The sequence below is a fragment of the Xenopus tropicalis genome, chromosome 5 (assembly GCF_000004195.4).
Source record: "Xenopus tropicalis strain Nigerian chromosome 5, UCB_Xtro_10.0, whole genome shotgun sequence".
In the NCBI taxonomy this organism is placed as follows: Eukaryota; Metazoa; Chordata; class Amphibia; order Anura; family Pipidae; genus Xenopus; species Xenopus tropicalis.
The window spans coordinates 134,450,203-134,474,136 of record NC_030681.2 but is presented as its reverse complement, the minus strand read 5'-3'; the positions used below and the strand labels follow the sequence as shown (position 1 = coordinate 134,474,136).

At 38.2% G+C, this 23,934-nt stretch overlaps 1 protein-coding gene across 2 annotated transcripts in view; it reads left to right on the top strand.

The window, feature by feature from the left end:
• Nucleotides 1–22,942, top strand: part of pxdn (peroxidasin) — a 72,532-nt gene extending 49,590 nt beyond the window's left edge. The window contains exons 12-22 of one of the 2 annotated variants that reach the window (XM_012962904.3): nucleotides 723–835; nucleotides 2,214–2,370; nucleotides 4,168–4,276; nucleotides 8,520–8,677; nucleotides 9,040–10,540; nucleotides 13,254–13,388; nucleotides 14,269–14,477; nucleotides 15,101–15,200; nucleotides 16,302–16,425; nucleotides 17,862–17,975; nucleotides 20,491–22,942. In XM_012962904.3, the coding sequence (XP_012818358.1) occupies nucleotides 723–835; nucleotides 2,214–2,370; nucleotides 4,168–4,276; nucleotides 8,520–8,677; nucleotides 9,040–10,540; nucleotides 13,254–13,388; nucleotides 14,269–14,477; nucleotides 15,101–15,200; nucleotides 16,302–16,425; nucleotides 17,862–17,975; nucleotides 20,491–20,607 (2,837 nt within the window). In that variant the 3' untranslated portion in view covers nucleotides 20,608–22,942. 2 annotated transcript variants of the gene reach the window in all.
• The last annotated feature ends 992 nt before the right edge of the window (nucleotides 22,943–23,934 follow it).

The window sequence follows — 23,934 nt, the reverse complement described above, 5'->3', positions numbered from 1 at the left end:
TATGGGAGATTTAAAGACTCCTTTATGGGTATAAATCAGTTTGAAAAACATGTTCCAAAGTTCTCCAACCACCTTGCTAACTAAACAAGGAAAATGGAATGCAATCAGAAAGGTTGTCTTGCATAACTATATTGTACACAAATGATGGCAGAATGGCTAACAATCTTAATTTTTGTTGACTTCAAAGTAAGTTAGCTATGCAGTAAATGTCCCAGGAAAGCAAATATACTAGTTTGTTCTTTAGGAAGTGGTATTGGTGGAGCAAATACAGTGAGGTTTTTACAGGATTTCAGTGATACAGGTATGGGATCCCATATCCAGAAACCTGATCTCTATAAAGATTTAAATTGCAGAAAGCCCGTTCTGGTACACTTTCAACCATAAGTATATGGGCCTGGTTTCCTTTTAATCAAAACTATTGCATTTTCTCCCTTTCCCATAACTATTGAAGCCACACTTTGTTAGACAACCCAAACACCAACAAATTTGAGAAGGCTTCTCAGTGCTAAGGAAATAAAACCAACAGCACAACAACCAAAGAACAGAGTTACCTGTAAAGTGGAAAATCAACACGCTTACTGGGACTGAATAAAAATAGAGCCACATTTGTTGTTTAGGTCTTTAAGAGGTCATTAGTTTGATATATATGTTCTGTGCTCACAAGGGATCCTAACTCAGATAAAATCACCTGACTGCTATACGTTGTCATCTTTTGGTTTCAGTTACTCCTGTGTTTGCCACTGTGCCAAATGACATGACTGTAGAAGTTGGCACTGATGTTCAGATTCCCTGTAGCTCTCAGGGTGACCCACTTCCTATAATAACCTGGAACAAGGTAACTGCTTCATTTGTCTTTTACGTGTCTTTTACATCCCTCAGCCAAGATTATATTGCCAACTCAGGATATTGAAAGCTTTAGGACCTCTCATCTTGGGTTTATTGTATACATACATTGCAGGAAATAATGTCCTATTTCAATCTCTACCTTCATAGGATGCACATGATTAAACCCACAGTGTCAGCTAAATGTCAGCTAGCGTGTTAAAAAGAGGGAAAACTGTTGCGATATGTTGGAAAAGTCATGTGAAGCTCTATGCAAGTGATGGTTACTCTTGCTGCTCTCCAGGTATAGCTGCTACATGTGACACACTCTCTCAGCTGAGCAAGTAAAAAAGTGGATTAAAAAAATCTTCAAACCGAACTACAACTTGCATACCCAAGAAATTTTCAGCTCTAATCGTTGTTAAACAAGAACAATGAATGTGCTTCCTTTAGTAGACTGGACAGTTTCAACAGATTACAGGCCCTATTACATTACAGCAGATTCTCTTGGGTAGCACTCGCACCACCTGGTATATAAACACCAGCTTTTTCGATACCCCTTATTGAAAAAATTCCAGATCCCAAGTATTCTGAATACTGGATCCGATATCATAGCAGGGCCAGTAAAGAATGTAAAAATGAAGAATGTAAAAATTTTGAAGAGTAAAACATGGTTTGTTTCCTTTTTCTGCAACGGATAATACAGATGTTGTTTATACACACCATTGCTTCTCTGCATTTATGATGTGTATGGGAGTTGTAGTAATGTTTGCTCAGGCTCCGAGAGCCAATTAACACATTTCAGGAGGGAAACATTTTCAGGCAGTAAAACATGACTTGGAGGGAAGAAGTTTGAAAGATATAATACATAAGAAAGTACTTCTCTACAGAAACAGTGATAATACATGTAGATGTGATGGGGAATTCAAAAAGAAAAAAAGAAAAGCAGCAGGACTACTAGTGGTCAAAAATGTTCTTGTTCTTTACAAAGAATTCCTCGGTTATTCCAAGGAATATAGTATAAAGTGCAAATATGCATGGAAGAAGAATTGTGTGCTTGAATATTCTATACCTCTGTTGTGCAGTTGTCTATTTTTGGAAACTGAATAAAATATGTTTCTTATTGACAAGCTTTATATTCTCTATACCCTTCAGCTGTTGTTTGAGGGTAAAAAAGTAAATCAAGTAATCTATGTGATTATGAATCAACAGAAAAGCTCAGTGTTCAGTTATTGTAGAGGTATGCTTTTGAAACGTTGCCAAAAAGCAAGAAACATTTTTCTGAATAATTTGTCTGGAAATTGTTTGTTATGTTAATAGGCTCCTTTAAAAGAATTATAAACCAGTAAAGAGGTTTTTGGACCAAAACCAATGCCTGTGTTTTTCTGCAGGATGGAATCCAAGTAACGGAAAGCGGGAAGTTCCACATTAGCCCACATGGATATTTAGCTATCCGAGATGCTGGCCTTGCAGACCAAGGGCGATACGAATGTGTAGCACGAAATCCCATTGGCTACTCTTCCGTCAGTATGGTGCTAAGTGTATTAGGTAAAGAAATTATGCCCTAGTTATATTTTCATGTATATACTATGTCCCTGCTTTCTTAATTATTTACTTTTAGAAGCCATACTATTATACTGAATGTACTGATTTTTACAGGAAAATCGTTCACCTGCTGAGATTATTATGTCATGTTAGAAGAGGGTGTGAGCTCACGCATTTATATAGAAAGGGACTAAGAAAGGGATTGCACAACATTTTTACTCAATATTCTATTTAAGACCCATTCTCATGTGCACAAACAAGTCAAGACTCCAGCACACACATTTAAGCTAAAGCTCTCATACATGGAAAGATCTGCTTATTTGTCAAGGTCGCCAAACTAGCGAATGTTTCCTGAATATGCCCTCCTTAAGAGCAGTGACACACAGGGAGATTAGTCGGATTTTAAAACCTGCCAGAAACCTGAACCAGCCAGATATTGGTTGGGCAGGCCCATCTGAGGGCCACATACACGGCAGATAAGCTGCCAACTCAGACCATCAGCAGATTTTATCGGCCCATGTATAACCATCTTTAGATGGTTATGCCTTGCAAGACTAGAGAGAGATTCCCATTTCATCTCACTGATTATAGAGGCCTTAAAGCATGCCTTCAAGTCTTTTTGGGATGCGAGTAAAGTATGCAACTTGCTTAGGACCTTTTGAGACCTAGTAAGTCAATCTGAGCCAAATTTTTCTACCAAAAGAAACCTTTAAAAGAAATATATGCTGCTAGATCTGGCATTCCAAAGCAGTGTCTCTGCCTAATTATCCTTTGCCTTCTTGGGTATAGCTATGCTTGTCTAATAATAAAAAAAAATACTCCCTGACAAATGTGTATTATTCAGTCAAATTCTGTTGGGAACCTGTATTATTGCTATGATTATCATATAAAGGATGAGCCACTGTAAAGGTCCCCATACACGGGCCGATAGTAGCTGCCGATATCGGCCCCTTGGACCGATTCGGCAGCTTATCGCCCCATGTAGGGGCAGAAACGAGGGGCCTACCCGAACGATATCTGGTTTAAAATTGGGCAGATATCGATCGGGCAGGTTAGAAAATTCAGTCGGATCGAGGACCGCGTCGGCTCGTTGATGCGGTCCGTGAACCGACTCCCCCATTGCCGCTCACATAATCCCCAGGGCCAAACGATCAAATTATTATTTTTTTTTTTTTACCTAAACGTTTCCTGATATCGCCCACCCGTAGGTGGGGATATCGGGTGAAGATCCGCTCGCTTGGCGACATCGCCAAGCTAGCGGATCTGCTCGTGTATGGGGACCTTAATTCATAAATATTTTGAGAGTCACCTAAGGGTTCCTCCAACTTTTATTAATATATTATTTAAAATAATGAGCATTAATTTTGAACAAATTAAACTTCGTTGGGGCAGAGCACAAGATATGATCAATCATAAAAATTCCACACTCTCCAGCCCAAATTTCACCCTTGCGCATCTTCAGTGCCAGCCTAGAGCTGGATATGCAAGTGTAGAGGCAGGGTATAGAAGGAAAGTATTTATGTTAAATATATCCTTCAGAGAACAAGAAATTGTAAGAAATGAAATCTTGCATGGAGGAAAGCTGACTACTTCCACTTTGTTTCAGTGGTGCGCGTAGTTAGAACCATCAGGGAATGACATTCTGCTTTCAGTAGCAGCTACAGTATATTTAATTGGCTTTAATGTAAGAATCTGATTGTCTATATTATGAATATTAGCATACGTATTGTACTTACATTGTATTTAACTGTGACTGCTATGATTTTATATAATTATTCTCATTTATTTGTGTTTTCTCAGTGCCTGAAGTAAGCCGCACTGGAGACCCATTTGTTGCAACTTCAATTATTGAAGCTATTGCAACTGTAGACAGAGCTATAAACTCCACAAGGACCCATCTGTTTGACAGGTACAATATTCCATATATTATTCCTTTGTTTTTATTCTTTTAATGATGGTTTTTCCTTAGAGGTCAGAATGCAATAAAAGAGCCTGTGATTGTTTGTGCAACTGATCTGTTCGACAGACTAGATGCATTACAGCACATTAAAAGAATGTTTCCTTAAATGGTCTCCCTTCTCTGACATTTGCATTATATAAACAACACCTGGACATTGGCACATTTACTTCATGCCTGGGAAATCCACCAAGCCAAGTTAATCATCTATCCAAATTTGGAGTGTATCCCTCTGGCACCACTTACTGTGGATGTTTGCAGAGATGAACCTGTTTGAAGTCCTACAGGGAATTTTACATGTCAAAAGGCCAGGTTGAAATTAAAATCAAGCTTGTTTTCTATTCTGTACCCAAACCTAGAAGGATATTGTTACCTAAGCATCTTCTGCTGAACAGATGTTGCCATAAAAACAAAGGAAACATCACGTTCGAACATATGCTTTGTTCTGTTTTACTGTAAGATAAATGTACTATCACAGGCAATATTATATCACTTTTAGGCCATGAACCCTAAAATATAACTGTTTTTAATGTAACAGGTTTGGCTAAATAGTTCCAATGAAGATCAGTGCAGTTGGGAAACTGTACTGGCAATATAATACTTTCTTTCATTATCTGTAACATTTACTATAAAGCACTTTGTGCTTTATCATAGACATAAAGCACAGGTGCTCACCACATCCAACGGCCTCTCCAAAGTCCAAACATATCCCTCTTTGTGGGCCAAATGGATCACTACATGTTAAATCAGCAAGGAAAACCACACAAGTTTTTAAGGAGGACCCCCCTCTGTATTTGTATGGTCTACTCTTCTGTGTACACATTAGAGCTCTGTTTGTACCTCCGAGAGGAATTTATGTTCATCCATCTTTTTATGCTATGGTTAACTGCCCAGTGTCATTGGGTGGCAAGTTGCAACTGCAGAACTAGTACCCTGCATCAACTGAGTGGGAGTCCCCATGCTAGAACTAGAGCTGCCACCTGGCACGCTTATTTCCGGCTCTGTTGGTAAAAATTAGATGTTGATGTTGTTAATAAGGAAGACAGATATTCAAAATAAACCAATATTTTTTTCATAAAAGCTGGCAACCCTAACCCCTACACAAATGTATGTAGGGAAAATAGAGTAAACCTTGGTGTTAACAAGATTTATAAAGCTGTATATTTCTCTTCATTCATGATTTCACACCATGGCATTATTTCAAACGAGCTTGTTCATCTATGGAGAAAATTCCACCATTAAAAGTGCTACTAACACCAGAGTTGTACTCTGAGGTTCAAGTATGTCTTAAATGAACATACAGCTCCCATTCCTGGGTTTTGGAGAAACCCCCCAGCTTTTGTTACATGCTGCATGTTTGGAACATACTCTGTCCCACTCCTACAAGCCCAAAGGTATCTGGAACCTATTTTATTTTGATGGTTCAATAAATAGCAGTGTAGCTTTATTGCATATCTATACCACAACAACAAATGTGTGTAGAAATTGACATTAAGTGGAGAATTGGTGAGAAACATCACCGGTGATGTTTCTCATAGCACCCAATCTCCAATGTTAATAAATAAGCTCCTAAGTGTGTCTTAATGTGTTTGTAAAGGTTAAGTGAAGGTAGTCACAAGCTTGGGAGTGGGCAGCAAATAAGACCCAGATGACTCATTACAAACTAAACTAAAGCAGACAAATACATTATTTGGCAGTTAAACTGGATGTTTAATTGTGCAGCTTGGATCTTTCTGATGGTACTCAAACAAAAGCCCATCCAGCCACCTTCATTAATTGACCCTCATTCATGTGCCTCTCCACAGGGAGGAATTTTACACATTACAACTCCTCTGTATACTAAATTGCCGCTTGTAATGTTGCCCCGGCGTGACCTTAGCAAACAGTTCAAATTTGCCTTAAGGCTGATGTTATCAACATATCTATTGAAAATCATGCCAATAGGAATAGCACATCTAAACAGATGCTGAACAATGTTGCATTTATTAAAGCAGATATGTATTACTGTGCCAAATGCCCTTTAATTAACATAATGAACATGAGTTCCTTGGCAAGCTGAGGTTTGAACTTGAATAACTTTTTCCCAGACTTTATTTCTTTCTCCGTGCCCCCCAACAAAAAATAAATACAAACTTGAATTGCATACAGTATCTGGCCTAAATTCTCTTTGTAACAGCTCTTGATCTTAGCTAAATTAAAATTGCCTAATTAATTTTGTGCATCCCTTCTAACAATGACATTACATATAAAGTGCTTCCATGTTAGTTTGAATGCAGCAAAGTTTTGGAAGTTTTTCCTTTTCCCAGGGCACTTTGCTTGAGAGGTTATTAATTGAAGGATCATGTTTGTAAATGAAACGGCCATAGAGCCATAGCCAGTGGCCAAAAGAGAGGGTGGATGGATAGACCAAGTTAAAACTCTGAAAAACAAGCTGGTGAACAGAAAACTAACAACCCAAGTGAAGTTCCTTTTCATGAACATGGTCCTCCCTTGAACATCTTGGTTTACACCTGTTCCACTGCAGCATTTTGACTTAAATTGCCGACTTAAATTTAGAATAAACTCATTTGTTTTTCTTCACCTTATTCCAAAGGTATCCAGACTTTACAGCTCCACTGACAGAATTTATTGTGCCATGGAAAATCAAATTTGTTGCTTAACAGGATACATCAGATATTGTTCACTTAATATAAACACTATACTTCCTTCAAGCAGCTTTTTCTAAAAAATCTTGTGTCGTTAGCCCCCATTCCTCAAGTGTAATTTTTAATCATGTAAATAAATTATTTGGGGTCTCCTAAACCCAGAGTACCAAAAAAACCTCATATCTGCCTAATACAGCCATCTTGAAATTTAGGAATTGCATTCTGCTACTTGGCTGCTGCCAGGTTTAATGTACAACCACTGGGGAGGCTAGGAGTTTGAATGTGAACATGGGATAAATTAAAATATGAAAAATCAGACAGGCCAGGTTGAACCAGCCTGTACAGAATCTTCACACAATACTTGGTCAAAAAACATGCAACTCATAAGGTAAACAACGTTCAGACAAGATTGAGAATTGTGCACAGAATCAAAACTTGAATACAAATTGCACTCTGACTACTAGAAATACTAAATCTATTATGGAAAGAAGCAGGGTGCAGGCCTGGGGTTTATAAAGGTCAGTGTGGACTTTTTCTTATGGACAATAGGTCTTTTGTTGAACATACTTTTTGCCTGTTCGATTAATTCAATTTTTTTTATTTTTTCCAATTTCTTGCCCAATCCAATCCTATCCTATCCTGTTCTGCCAAGTCACTGGCTGCAGAAGAGAAACTGATAAAACAAATTACCAGTTTATAGTTAAGCCCACAATATAATAAGCTGCTGCTTATTACAAGTTCTGCAGCTTCCTTCAAACAAGTTACCCTACAGAGGAAGAGGGAGTAGTGAGTTCAGTGAAATGCAGTTGTCCATTAGTACCGTAAAATAGGAGGTGTATTCCACCCATTTAAGTAGAAGGTCACACGGGGTCTCATTTATCAAATGCTGGGCATCATTTTACTGTTAAGATTTACTGGTTACCAGCTCGAGATTTATTCTGCTTTCCTTTTTCATTTCTGCCATTTAATTTATATGATGTTTCCTCTCTAAATCAACTGTGTCTATAACTATTGTTTTGTTGGTGAACTCGGGGTGGATGTTAGTATGTTGCGCCCAGAATGTGTGAAATGTGCTACCATTTAAAAGTGCTTTCTCCCTCCTTCTTCTGAGAAATATTTTTCTGTTCTCTAAATATTTTTTTCATCAACAAAATGGTTGATTATCTCTTAATTTCTATAACTGTACTACAAAACCTTGTGCCATAGAAAAGAGTAAAGCTTTAAAAGTAACCTTAGCTTTTCAAAGATCTGAAGTCCTTTAGGAAAAGGTAAGGGACATAACAGCCCTTTAGCCATCCATCCAATTATCATTAAGTTAAAGTTTTATTAACTTAATCATTAACCAGTTATCATTAAGTTAAACTTTTATTTAGCACAATTATAATTACCTTGCAGTAAGGGCTACACAGCAACGCAAACCAGTGTCCTACCTATATCTGCAGTAAGTAGAACCAGAAGCTGGTATTTTTGTGGTCTACACGTTTAGTATTTTATGTACAATAAAATATTGGTCAAATAGGATTAATTGTATAAACTCATTTGTTTTCCAGTCGCCCTCGTTCTCCTGGAGACCTGCTTGCCCTGTTTAGATATCCCAGAGATCCCTACACCGTGGAACAAGCTAGAGCTGCAGAGATATTTGAAAGGACACTACAGCTGATACAAGACCATGTACAGAGTGGATTGATGGTTGACCTAAATGGAACAAGTTAGTTCAGTTTTTTTGACCGTTTAATATCTGCAACATGATTAAGCATTGTGCAGGTGTCTATACTGTACATTTTTATTTAATTTACTCCTCTATTGCTATCATTTTGTGCTATTGCTGGAGTCTGTGCCCATTGCTTCAACGGTTTTTTTTTTAACATATATAGGAATGTTTTGGTGCTGTACATTTATACTTTTGCTCCTGAAAGCTCATACAGCAGTGCTGGTGGCAATGCTGCATTATAGAAATGCATGCCTGATTTTAATTAACATTTCATGCAAACCTGCATACCATACCTGAGTAAGTTGGGAGATATCACAGTTTATTATATTGATATGTCTGTTTTTATCCATTTTTTCTAGGTTATCACTATAATGATCTTGTTTCTCCTCAGTACCTCAATATGATTGCTAATCTATCAGGGTGTGCAACACACAGAAGAATCAATAATTGCTCAAATATGTGCTTTCACCAGAAATACAGAACCCACGATGGAACTTGCAATAACCTACAGCATCCTATGTGGGGAGCATCACTGACCGCTTTTGAACGTTTGTTAAAGTCTGTTTATGAAAATGGATTTAATCTGCCAAGGGGAATATCAGGAAGAATTTATAATGGCTTCCCTCTTCCTTTGCCTCGTTTAGTTTCAACAACATTGATAGGAACTCATACAATTACGCCAGACGAACAGTTTACTCATATGTTGATGCAGTGGGGACAATTTCTTGATCATGATCTTGATTCTACTGTAGTGGCTCTTAGTCAGGCTCGGTTTTCTGATGGTCAGGATTGCAGTGTTGTCTGTACAAATGATGCTCCTTGCTTTCCCATTATGGTTCCACCTAATGACCCACGGGTCCGAAATAATGCACGCTGTATGTCCATGGTTCGTTCAAGCCCTGTATGTGGAAGTGGCATGACCTCTCTTTTAATGAACTCTGTTTATCCCAGAGAGCAAATGAACCAGCTGACTTCTTATATTGATGCCTCCAATGTCTATGGAAGTTCTGACCATGAGTCCAATGAAATCAGGGATTCAGCAAGCCACCGTGGTCTCTTAAAACAGGGTATTGTTCAAAGATCTGGAAAACCCCTTCTACCATTTGCCACTGGACCTCCAACAGAATGTATGAGAGATGAAAACGAGAGCCCAATACCATGTTTCTTAGCCGGAGACCATCGAGCAAATGAGCAGTTGGGACTCACAAGCATGCACACTTTGTGGTTTCGGGAACATAACAGAATTGCAACCGAATTGCTGAGACTAAACCCACATTGGGATGGAGATACAATATATCATGAAACCCGTAAGATTGTTGGAGCACAAATGCAGCACATAACATATTCACACTGGTTACCAAAAATATTTGGAGATGTAGGCATGAAGATGCTTGGAGAGTACAAAAGTTATGATCCCAATGTAAATGCTGGAATCTTGAATGAATTTGCAACTGCTGCGTTTAGGTTTGGCCATACACTTATAAATCCTATTCTTTACCGTCTGGATGAAAAATTTGAGCCTATTCCACAAGGTCATGTACCTCTCCACAGGGCATTCTTCTCTCCATTTAGAATTGTAAATGAAGGTGGTATAGATCCACTTCTTCGAGGACTCATTGGCGTTGCAGCAAAAATGCGTGTCACATCACAGTTACTGAATACGGAACTTACAGAGAAACTCTTCTCCATGGCCCATGCTGTAGCCTTGGATCTGGCAGCACTGAATGTCCAGAGGGGTCGTGACCATGGCATACCTCCTTACCATGATTTTAGAGTCTTCTGTAATCTCTCCACAGTGCAGACATTTGACGATCTTAGAAATGAAATAAAGAATCCAGATGTCAGGGAGAAGCTTAAGAGGTACACCGTGATGCCAATATTGAATTGAATAACTGGATATAATAAACTTAACTAACTTTGCACCAGATCTGGTAGCTCGTAACAACCAATCAGCAGGGAGCATTTTGTTTCCCCCGTAAGAAAAGAAATATCTGATTCTATGGGGCACTAGGCTTAAAGCAAACTTTGGCTTTTATCATAGTACCCTTACATGTTTTAAAGGAAATCTTGTAGGCAATAATGAATAACATATGGTGCAGGTTTCACTTTGCTCCAAAAATTAATACTATCTGTAAAATATGGCCTTTTTATTGGAGCTCCCTATAGATTCTCTTAGGTCCCTGTTTCAAATTAGGGGTGGGTGTGTCCTAACAATCCCTGCCAGAAGCACAGTAGGAGGGGGATAGCCAATTACAGCCCTTCAGTCATACAAGCACAGACAGGCTTCAGTTCAGCCTAGCTACTGATAGGTTTTTATGCTACAGTGCAGTATGCCGAGCCCCCTGCACAGCCTGGGAAAGGAAGCTGCAGGAAGTGAAACAGATAGGCGGGACTAGTGGGTTTTTTGGAGAAATTTTCAATAAATCAGCCCGAAACACTTTTTTTTTTTTTTTTTTTTAAAGCAAATTCTTTCTATATTTAGATGAGTACAATTCATTGGCACATTATTGTTTTTCACACAAGATGTCCCCTTTAAAGATCAAATAATAGCACCTACATGGTAATGTAACGAAAGGTGCAAAGTTTGGTTAGCTCTAGTATCCCATAGTGACCGATCAGATTTGTGTTTCAGCAGCTCACTAATAAATGCTGCCTGCTGTTTGGTTGCTATCAAGTTATAGGTTCTGAAATTTCCTTTGCTTTCCATACCAATAATATAGTAAAAATGTGACCAGCTGTTTGAGAAAAACATATTAAAGGAAATGGGCAAACACCGTAGTTATGTGTTGTAGTGACTGTTGCAAATTAAATATACTTTAAAGAGATTCTGACATATTCCTTTGTATATACAGGTATGGGATCCCTTATCCGGGAACCCATTATCCGGAAAGTTCCGAATTACGGAAAGGCCATTTCCCATAGACTCCATTATAAGCAAATAATTCTAATTTTTAAAAATGATTTCTTTTTTTCTCTGTAATAATAAAACAGTACCTGTACTTGATCTCAACTAAGATATAATTACCCCTTATTGGGGGCAGAACAGCCCTATTGGGTTTATTTAATGGTTAAATTATTCCCTTTTCTCTGTAATAATAAAACAGTACCTTGTACTTGATCTCAACTAAGATATAATTAATCCTTATTGGGGCAGAACAGCCCTATTGGGTTTATTTCATGGTTAAATGATTCCCTTTTCTCTGTAATAATAAAACAGTACCTGTACTTGATCCCAACTGAGATATAATTACCCCTTATTGGGGGCAGAACAGCCCTATTGGGTTTATTTCATGGTTAAATGATTCCCTTTTCTCTGTAATAATAAAACAGTACCTGTACTTGATCCCAACTAAGATATAATTACCCCTTATTGGGGGCAGAACAGCCCTATTGGGTTTATTTAATGGTTAAATGATTCCCTTTTCTCTGTAATAATAAAACAGTACCTGTACTTGATCCCAACTAAGATATAATTACCCCTTATTGGGGGCAGAACAGCCCTATTGGGTTTATTTAATGGTTAAATGATTCCCTTTTCTCTGTAATAATAAAACAGTACCTGTACTTGATCCCAACTAAGATATAATTACCCCTTATTGGGGGCAGAACAGCCCTATTGGGTTTATTTAATGGTTAAATGATTCCCTATTCTCTGTAATAATAAAACAGTACCTGTACTTGATCCCAACTAAGATATAATTACCCCTTATTGGGGGCAGAACAGCCCTATTGGGTTTATTTAATGGTTAAATGATTCCCTTTTCTCTGTAATAATAAAACAGTACCTGTACTTGATCCCAACTAAGATATAATTACCCCTTATTGGGGGCAGAACAGTCCTATTGGGTTTATTCAATATTTAAATGACTTTTAGCAGACTTAAGTTGTGGTGATCCAAATTATGGAAAGATCCCTTATCCGGAAAACCCCCGATTCCGGGCATTTTGGATAACAGGTCCCCTACCTGTATAGGAATTGTGTATCCTTTAAGCAAAGGCCAGATGTGTTGTTCAATATGTTATTTTACAAAGGAACCAGTCGCACTTGATTGTCACAAAATTCCATTAAAGGGGTGGTTCACCTTTAAGTTAACTTCTGGTATGTTATAGAACTGCCTATTCCAAGCAACTTGGTCTTTATTATTTATTTATTTTATATATTTGCCTTTTTCTTCTATCTGTTTGCAGCTTTCAAATGGGGGTCACTGACCCCGGCAGCCAAATAACTATTGCTCTGTGAGGCTACAGTTTTATTGTTATTGTTGCTTTTTATAACTTGTTTTTCAATTTAGGACCTCTTCTTTTCATTTACCAGCCTCTCATTCAAACTGCTCCCTGGTTGCTAAGGTAATTTGGACTTTTGCAATTGCAAATTGTCTCAGAATATTGCTTTCTACATCATACCAAAAGTTAACTCAAAGGTGAACTACCCCTTCAATGTGATCTACTCATGGAATCCTGCAGTAATCACAGTGATTGTGTCCTGTACAAATTGGAGAAATTTGACACCAATAATATCTTTATCTTTATAATATCTTAAATATAGAAAAATATCTGCTACATGTGTTCCACAGGTTATATGGGTCGCCATTAAACATTGATTTATTCCCTGCCCTGATGGTTGAAGACCTCATTCCAGGAAGTCGGCTGGGGCCAACATTAATGTGCCTTTTAACAACGCAATTCAGAAACATCAGGGATGGGGACAGGTATGACTAGGTTTTTCCCACATTTCTGTGTTAAAAATGATCCAACTCGTTGTTATATAAGCAGACAAGATGTCTGATCTGACCTGGTTATTTTGGGGAATATTGAGAAGCTAGTTATGAGTTTGTATGAGTCTGTAGAACATCGTTCTTAAATATATGAAAGCTCTTTATATAGAAGGTTTCTATGGAGAATAGTTTGGGGGAGCACTCTGACACCGTAAACAGCACAAACTATTATATTAGCTTAGTATTTTGTAAGGATAGAGCATTAAATTGGATAATTATTAGGATATTACAGCTTTTGCAAAATGAATATTGAGTTTTGGCCTACGTATTTGCCTTCAGGGACGGCAAGGGCGTAAATCCAAACTACTGTTCCACATACAACATATCTTTGAAATGTTCCCCGTTCCAGGGGTGGTGCCTCTGGCTGCACAAAATGTCATTAACCTTCAGTATTAACTCCAGGACGCTGCTGGAAGCAGTTTTATGGATCAGGATTTTAAGTCCCTGTGAGCTTTTTAGACGGGAAGCAGAATTAGTTAAAGTGCCAGATTTATTAAAGCGCCAGATTTATTAAAGCACCAAAAACTGAAATCCCTTTTCCCCATATTTGATTTTTTTTTGTTTTGTTTTTTGCTGTTAAATCAAAAAATAAAAAATCTCCCCAACTAAAACTTAAAGATTTGTATTGTTCATACAATCTCTTTTTTAAAAAAAAAACAAAAATAATTGCAATAGTGGGTAAAAAAAAAAGAGATCACAGCAAATATTGTGATGATTTTGCTTTATGGTATCAGTGCTTTGTGATATGTGCCTACTGGTATCATCATTAGACACCACATGTTGGGATTTATTTTTTTTTTTTTTGTTGTAACAGGTTTTGGTATGAGAATCCTGGTGTATTCACTGCAGCCCAGCTCACACAAATTAAGCAGACCTCCCTGGCCAGAGTGCTATGTGACAATGGAGACAACATCACCAAAGTGCAACACGACCTGTTCAGAGTGGCTGAATTCCCACATGGTTATGTCAGTTGTAAAAACATTGCTAAGATGGACCTAAGGGTTTGGCAAGATTGCTGTGAAGGTAAAGGTTCCACTCTCTGCTTGATATGGATGTCCTACAATATATGGTTTGGCTAGATCAGGGATCCCCAACCAGTGGTTTAGGGGCAACATGTTGCTCTCAGTGCCCCCAAACCAGGTAGTTATTTTTGAATTCCTGACTTGGGGGCAAGTTTTGGTTGAATAAAAACAAGATTTCCTACCAAATAAAGCCCCTGTAAGCTGATAGGGTGCATAGAGGCTGCCTAATAGCCAATCTTAGCCCTTATTTGGCTCCTCCATGAACTTTTATGGTGCTTGTGTTGCTCTCCAAGTCTTTTTACATTTGATGGTGGCTCATTAGTAAAAAAGGTTGGGGACCCCAGGGCTAGATCTATAATTGGGTGGGTCTTCACCTTATTTTCAAAAAATCCCCAATAATGGAGTTTCTTTAGATATCTTTCTTAAAAGTACTGGTGAATAGCAATTTGCCCCTTTGCACTAATTCCAAAGCACAGGGGTTTGTAAATGATTATCTTTTCCTAGAAGTTCATTGTCTTTAAAACTAAATATTCCTGCCATTGTATTGCTAAGTCATTTTGAGTTTAAATCCGTTACACCAGACTGTAAGGCTTGATGAATTTCATATACCTTTTTTTGGAGCAGATTGTAGAACCAGGGGGCAGTTTTCGACATTCTCAAATCACTTCAGAGGGAAACGATCTACAGAGCACAGTTATAAGGAGGATAATAAAGAACCATCTAGGTAAGAATGTTGGCAATATTGAAAATCCACTGGTAGTTTCACTGCCCATCTTTCTTGCAACATGGTCTATTGGTCAGTGGTACGATATCCTGTGCGTCAAAAAAAATTGTTGCACACGTAAAACAATGTTCCACGTCAAAAACAAAGTTGTGTAAATTTTTGGAGAATTTATCACCGTTTCAGAAATCTTTTAAAAGATTTATGAATTTTTCATCAAAGCAAAATGGGACAAATTCGCTCATCACTACAAGATCTATTTTACTAGTGATTTGCTTTGGTACCATTTATAAAAAGATAACAATAGTTACATCAGGTCCCATAGTCTAGACGACTGCTGGAGTTTGATTCCTCAACATGGTGAATTCGCAGAACCAAGGCAAAATAATTAAATCAAAAGCAGTTTTAAAAAATGTGATCGATTGAAACCTGAATTTGTTTAATAACAGAATACTATTTCCGAGTGAGTGCCTAGATATGCATGAACTAGAAGTATTTAAATGAAGGAAATTTTGTGGGGTGTGGTGGACTGGCAGTCTGTAGATTGGGACTGTAAGATGCCATAGTCCGACACTATTTAATGGTCCTGTAGGAAGATCTTTCGGCCTTAATGTTAATGAAATGCCAGGGCCTATTTTGCATCTAAGTCAGATGTGGGTGGGGCTACAGGATACTAAGGGCTGTGGCACACGGGGAGATTAGTCGCCCGCGACAAGGAAAATTTGTCGCGGGTGACTAATCTCCCCGTGTCCCACAGCCCTTAGTATCCTGTAGCCCCACCCAATATAATATCCCCGAAATGCCATCCCATCGGCGAGAATGTGAATCGCCGGTGGGATGGCATACATTGCGCCGCGATTCCTTTCAAGGCGATTTCTGGGAAATCCCGGCACCGATATGCCATCCCACCCACGATTTACATTCTCGCCGATGGGATGGCATTTTGGGGAGATTAGTCGCCCCCCGCGACAAGGGAGATTTGTTGCCCGCGACTAATCTCCTTGTGCGCCACAGCCCTAACCGTTCTCTGTGGGGCTATTTTTGTTGAACCTTTTTTCCCAGTATAGGTTATTAAATGCTGTGGTAATTGCTTTTTCTCTCCAGCTTGTTGAATCAGTCTGTAAATACCACTTGTAACACTGAACAGCCAAAGAATCTGCCACACGTGAATGACTTTAAAGAATTTGTTTTGGATATGCAAAAGACTATAACAGGTCTTAGAAAACAGGTAATATATGCACGTATACTTTATTAAACGGCACTTCCTAAGAAATATCTCAACGAAATATAAAATACAACCATGTTTAAACCAATGGCATGTGAAGTACAGGTATTATATTTAAAGAAAAGTTAACCTTCTTAAAAAGGAAAAAAAAAACTTTTTTTTCAATTTCTATCATGTTAAACTGCCAACAGAAACTTAGAATAAGTAAGACTAACAATAAACAAATGTTCTTGATTTGGATGAATCTAAATTTGATTTACTAATTTTCAAATGTTCCAGTTTTAAAAAATCTCAATAAAAAAAATAAACTCAATATTTTCTTCTGTACTTCAGTAGACACTCGCCAGGTTTTAACTGCTGATTTTTTTCAATTGAGGTTTTGAGATTTTTTTGATCTCCTACATCTGAAAATTTGAAAATTTCTTGTATCATGGGAAAAAGAGTAGGTTAGTGTATGAGTCCCTTATTGTTCACCTGGAAAGAATTTAAACTGTAAAGCAGCCAATTGTTAACAAATTGTGCTATTATTTATTTGTTTGACTTTAAATACACAAATTAAGGTTTAGATTCCATTGACTTAATCATTGAGGATTCAGTATTCATCTGAGCATTATGGATTCAGTGCATCTGTAGCTTTAAGGCTCTTTTTATTTTAATGTTTTTTTCTCCATCCCTGTCACTATTTAGACAAATGCCTGGTTGCTGGGGTCAGTGAGTTGGCAATTACAAGGCGGCTTAAAAGCCAAACTGGAGAGCAATAAAGCAAAAACAGGTTACATACAATTCAGAACCAATCCCTTTTACACATGGTGCATGTTATTTCTTCAGAGGCCCAATGTTAAAGTGACAAGTTACTTGCTAATAGCCATATGGACAACTCTGTTTATTACTAGTTATGTAATATGTTCAACAAATGGAGCATACCGGTGCTCTTTGTGCAGCCTTGACATACTCTGTAGACTCTCTGGTACAGGCAGTGTTTGCCAAGTCAGTATGTGGGGGTAGATCCGATCTATCTGATGTCAGTATACCAATTTCCAAATGTTTTCTGTCAAATTGTGCTGCCCCTATGAGGCTGCTCCGCATTAACAACCGACTGCTAAATTGTTTCTGGATGTGCAGAGCAAGCTGTAAAAGTCTTGTTCCAAGTTAGCTTTAGGGTATTCCAGATTGGATTCCGCCAAGAAACATTGAACGTTTGTTGTGCAATTAGCAGCTTATGCTAGGGAATGCAGTAGTAGAGAGAAGTGCACAATACATAACAGTAAAGGACTAAAAACTAGAAAAGAAAGCCCAATCCCTGGATACAAGCACAGTGAGCACAATACCCAAGCCCACTTATGGATGTGGAAAAGTAGATGATTGTTTAATAGAAAAATATTTAAACAAATCTGAATTGCTTGTGACCAATTTGTTTTAAAGCGACATGTCTCTTTCAGATCAAAAAACTTGAATCTCGCTTAAGCAATACAGACTGCACTGATGAAACTGGGGAATCCCATTCTACAAAGGAGAAATGGAACAAAGATGCCTGTACAAAGTGTGAATGCTATGTGAGTAATGTGCACCCTGCGTCTGTTTCATAGTGGTGACTGTCAGTAGGTATAACACATTAAGGGTGGGGCAATATGGTCAGTTACACAAACAAAATAATGGTTGTTACAATGGGACAAAATATTTTTCAGTTACAGCATACACAAGATGGAGCAACCCCTGTGTAAGTACTTGGATAGTAGAATTACAATTAGTTTTTATTCAAAAACATTTCGACAAAATTAACGTAACCAACTTTTCTGCCTCAGATTAAACTTAGTTTAGCTTAGTTTTTCCATTATTTTTATGTTTAGAGCTTCTTTTAGCATGGTGCCACCAGGCAGGTCTAACCCTACCAGTCATCTGGCTTATGCAATTAATGGAATTAAGTTTTGAATTAAGTTTTGAATTAAGTTTTGGGAGTGCTTGTTGGTAAAGGTCCCCATACACGGGCCGACTATAGCTGCCGATATCGGTCCCTTGGACCGATTCGGCAGCTAATCGGCCCATGTATGGGCAGAACAGAGCTGCCTGCCGACCGATATCTGGCCTGAAATTGGCCAGATCTTGATCGGCCAGGTTAGAAAATCCGGTCAGATGCGGTCCCCGAACCGACTGCCCCATAAGCTCAAATGTAATCCGATCGTTTGGCCCCAGGGCCAAACGATCAGATTATTTTTTTTTTAAGTCCCTTGCTACCCGATATCGCCCACCCGTAGGTGGGGATATCGGGTGAAGATCCGCTCGCTTGGCGACATCGCCAAGCAAGCGGATCTTATAGTGTATGGGCACCTTTAGAGACACAGCTGCAGTAAGTAATGTTAATCAGTGTGTGCCAGAAACAGGATAAGATTTCCACCATTATTAGTGATATGGGCTCCAGACTTTGGGGGAAGTTCTTACATTTTTTACTATGGATCTGAGGCTGTTGCTCAAAATTATTCACCAGGCATTGATTTGCGGCGAATCTCCACATTGTTGCCCGCGCAACATCTTTACCGTTTCACAAATCTTTTCAAAGATTTGCTAATATTTTGCCAAAGCGAAACGGGACAGATTTGCTCATCACTACTCAGGGCACATAAATGGGTTTCCATGCTGTCAAAGAAACAGTAACACCAAAAAAAATTGAAAATGTGCTATTTCCCTGTACTGGCAAAAGTTGTGTGTTTGCTTCAAAAACATTATATAGTTTACATAAATAAGCTGCTGTGTAGCCATGGGGGCTGCCATTCAAGCTGGAGAAATGGAGAAAAGGCACAGGTTACATAGCATAACAGATAAGTTCTGTAAAATACAATGAGAATCTATGCAGCATATCTGTTATCTACTATGTAACCTTTGCCTTTTCTCCTTTTTTCAGTTTAAATAGCTGCTCATAGCTACACAGCAGCTTTGTTTCTATAAACTGTTTCTGAAGCAAACATACAACATTTACCAGTGCAGGGCAATAGTGCATAATATATTAATTACACTTTCATTTTTTGGTGTTGCTGTTCCTTTTAGAGTGGATCTCCATGATCCCTTTGATACGGAGAAATTCCTTCCTACAGTAGACCACAGTGATTAATGGAGTTATGTATTTATTTTAAATTACCCTTTTGGTCACAACTAATTCTCAGCTGAGTTCCCTTAATTAAAAAGTGAAATAACCCTGGTTTATTAACTTGAAGTGTTTTGCTTGGAAATTTGGTGAGTAAGGAGTTCCCTTATAAAAGCTGCTAAACTAAGATGGAAAAATGCCATCTTTGATTGGTATTCTATAACTCAGTGATCCCCAACCAGTGACTCAGGGGCAACATGTTGCTCCCCAACCCCTTGGATGTTGCTCTCAGTGCCCCCAAACCAGGGAGTTATTTTTGAATTCCTGACTTGGGGGCAAGTTTTGGTTGAATAAAAACAAGATTTCCTACCAAATAAAGCCCCCTGTAAGCTGATAGTGTGCAAAGAGGCCCCTAATAGTCAATCTTAGCCCTTATTTGGCACCTCCATGAACTTTTTTGGTGCTTGTGATGCTCCCCAAGTCTTTTTATATTTGAGTGTGGCTCACGAGTAAGAAAGGTTGGGGTCCTCTGATCTAACTGGTCCACTTAAGCTACTGCCCAGATGCTAATTCGGCCAGTGTTTATAAATGATGCCCACAGATTGTTTGTTTGGTTGTGTTTATTTTAATGGCCTCCCCCCCCCACAAAAGTACAGAAATAAGATCAACTATGTAATAAACTTCCCCTTGCAGCAATCATGTAGAGGAAATATATATCTCTTTGGACACTTAGTCCATAATCATTGCATAAATATAAGCTTTCTGTTTGAAATTGTTTCACTTAGTAAAGGGAACACAGACACTATAGGGGGAATGTAAAAAAGAGTCAGCAATAGAAAAATTATTTGTTTGTGTGGGTGCTCAGTGTATGTAATAAAACTTACATTACAAAATTGCATTGAGAAATGCAAATGTTTGTTCTTATTTGTGCAATTTTTGTTATTACATTCCCTTATTTTTTTTCTGCTTATTATCATTGCCTTGTTTTCCAGAACGGACACATTACCTGCTTTGTGAAGTCCTGTCCACCCGTCAATTGCTCGCGGCCCCAAAGAATAGAAGGAGTTTGCTGCCCTGTCTGCACAGATGACAAGATACAAAGCACATAATTCGCAGAAATACAACCTGCCCAATCACTGGCATTTGCTTCAAGAAAGATTCCAGAAAACCTCTATATACCATGCCCAACACCCAAGGACAGCCATAATATAAGATTACTTCCATTTTTATTTAGTACAGGGAAACACAATTCAGTCTCTTTCAAAGGGAACCATATCAGACAGGATATTGAAATTTATGTCTGCCATGTTTTTAATTTTTTTTTTTGTATTTTTTTTTTTTATTGTTTATGTGTAATTGCCTCTCAGGTTAGGAAAATAAACTGGTGCTAATGAAAAAGGTTAAAGTATTATACAGAAATAAAGTTATCAACTCATTACAGATTAACTATGGAGATATTTTGGAATTCTCAGACAGACCAACACAAGTACTCCAGATGGCTGTGTTCTGGCACTGTTCCTGCACAAGAGGAATAACCTTTGTGACTTGACTACTTTACCTTCATTTTCTTTTGAAATCTTATTATTTTTGTGTTACCAGATCATATTTCTGTGAGAAGTATATTTTAGCGAGCAATTTTTTTTGTCTGTTTTATAGTAAACAGCCTAATGCCTTCCTGAATACACAACATTTTATTAAAGCTGCCATGCAATCCTTTCTTTAATGTGTTCTGCTATTTTCGTATGGATTGTAATTTGGACTTCATCATGCAATCAGTTGCAGGTACCCTGCTGTTCCGGGTACTTTGTTACCTGAGGAGACATAGTGAAGGACAACAATCATACCTCATTAACCATGAATCTTATGGTGCTCATTTAGAGGAGTGAAGAAAAGCATCTGACATGCCATACAAGTATTTTTTTTAGCAAATCGGCCCATATCACAGTTTTAAGGGAAACATCAATGCACATTGTTTACAGACTCGCTGCTTCCTATATAGAACAAGTCACATCTTCTGCATTGCTTTGCTTAAAGTGTTTCAACAGGCCGAGATCTATTTGATACCCTAGGGACTGGTCCGTATTCTTAGCCTGGAATGCATTGTAATTGCTCCCAGATTTAACAGTTGTCTATTGGAAAGGAAATGCACTCAGGTTGCAAATGGACTGCTAAGTTGAGACTAACCTTCTGTACAATGGATGCTTCCTGTCTCTGCTAATATTCTGTAAGTGAACAGATTCAACCCATTCTCTCTATGCACTTGGGTGCCAAACATGTTGGTTGAGCAGACATCAACCTAGTTGGGGAGCATTTATTATACTGGGTTATTATAGTTTACCCTTCTTTAAATTCCTTCTTCTCCCATAAGCTTGTTAAGATTATGCTTGATGCAAACTTGATTTCCTTTAGTTATGCAGTTCTCTTAATGAAATACTAAATCGGAACATGGCAGAATCTTGTTGGGTATTTACATGAGAATAATGTGTAATTTCTGTCTGTTCACATCACGGTGCTGTTGGCTTTTCAAATGGACAGAACGTAGCGATGAGCACAATTTTTCATTAGGTTTCACAGGGAAAAAACACTGTGAAACCTAAATTGGTGCAACTTTTTGCCAAGTTTGCGCAAAGTTTTCAGCAAAGCAAAATGGGACAGATTTGCTCATCATTAACTGTCTGAGCAATAGTTCACCATTGAAATAAGAGCCGATTGCAGCCAAAATAGTATTTATATCGCCATTGTGTCCTAATTTTTCATATTAGTTGTGTGTTAATGCTCCACTTGCAAATGAAGTCTTTACTAAGTTAATATTGTTTCTAACTGACCAGCCACGATGATTCTTTATCAGTCCCACAGCCCTGCTCTTGTCAAAAGGGATTTGACCAACCAAACAAAGCTGCGAATACCCAGCAGCAGAGATAAATTCCTTCCTTTTCTCATCTATATACTTTACTGGTACAGACTTTCGCTCTATACTAGGTGCTGAGTGTTCTGCATCATTTTGGGTGCAATGGTTCTTTAATCATTAATACTCTGTATGGATGTATTACCACCGACTACATTGTGAATGGAAATAATAATTGGCACACATTCTCTGTGCTTAGTCATGATCCAGAGAGACTTTGGGACCTTTTAGACAATGACTTCACTGGCAGAGAGTTGTGTGGCACAGATAAATTCTTGTATAAACAACTGAGTCATTTCCCCAGCTGATGTTTTTCTTTCTACAGCAGTCAGTAATGTTCTTTTTCCACTCTGAGGTCCTTCCTTTCTTTCTCTCCAGGGCTGCAAATGTTGCATATTTATTGTCAGAACTTTCATACCAAAATGAGTGCCTTAGTCTTTTGTATTGTAAACAGGAATATTACCAAAGAATTGTTTGCACTGTGTAATGAATGCTTCGTAAATGAATGCAACTTAAATAAATAGGCCTACGTTTTAAAATGCCTGTCTTGTTTGTTTACCCATAACCCCCACTCCCCCAGGTGATTGCAACCATGGCTTCTTTTTGGCTTTTTTTCTTCTCCGTTGTTGGAATAGGTAATGTAGCAAGGCGGGAAGGAGACTTACAAGTATATTAGTTCGCTCAGAAGTATATGGTTATAACACATGTACACAAAACAACAAATTCCCTTATAATACATGCAAGCCATACATGAATATCCTGTAAAATATATCCTCTTAATAGTTGCTAATTAAATGTGTGCTTGGTAATGTAGTTTGTCACATAGCTTGCTGATGATTATTATAGTAAATAATGTACCCCCCTGTTTAATTAGGAGTTCTCTTGTCATACCTGACAAGCCTAAATCAGATGTTATGCCAGTGCTCCAATTGGAAGAGGAGTGATCATTTACGAGGGCAAGTGCAATGTGAAAGCTTGCCAACAGGTCAGGTTTTTTGGGGTTTTTTTTTATTATTACCGTAATTCCAGTGTCATTGCAGAATGGAGGGAGTGACGCACCTGATGCCATTGTGGCCAATGTAGCACAATTGTGTGTGCACTTTATTGTGAATCAGATACAACTGTGCTAAAAATCTCCAGTGCTTAAAAGTCCTCAGTTCAGGTACTCAGCATCAACATTACATTTCTGCCCAATTCTTTAGATGCAAGTTCACTGTGTCCATTAATGCAGGCCACTGTAGGAACCCTTAAAGGTAGCAGTAGCTTCTTTTAAGGGGGTATCCCTGCATTACTTGGCACACTGCATGTGATTCACAAGAGGAAGCAGGACAGAAATAGTGGTGCTGAGCACAACTATGTGAAAGTGCATGACGGGGCTTTAGAAACAAGTGTTATTTTTCCATGCAATGATTGTGCCTACATTTATGTGACTGCATCTGTCCTTAGCAGTCATAAATGAACTCTATAGCCTGATTTTTCAAGATCTTAAAAGATTATTCCCAATTCATGGATAGCATTCCAGTGGTAAGGA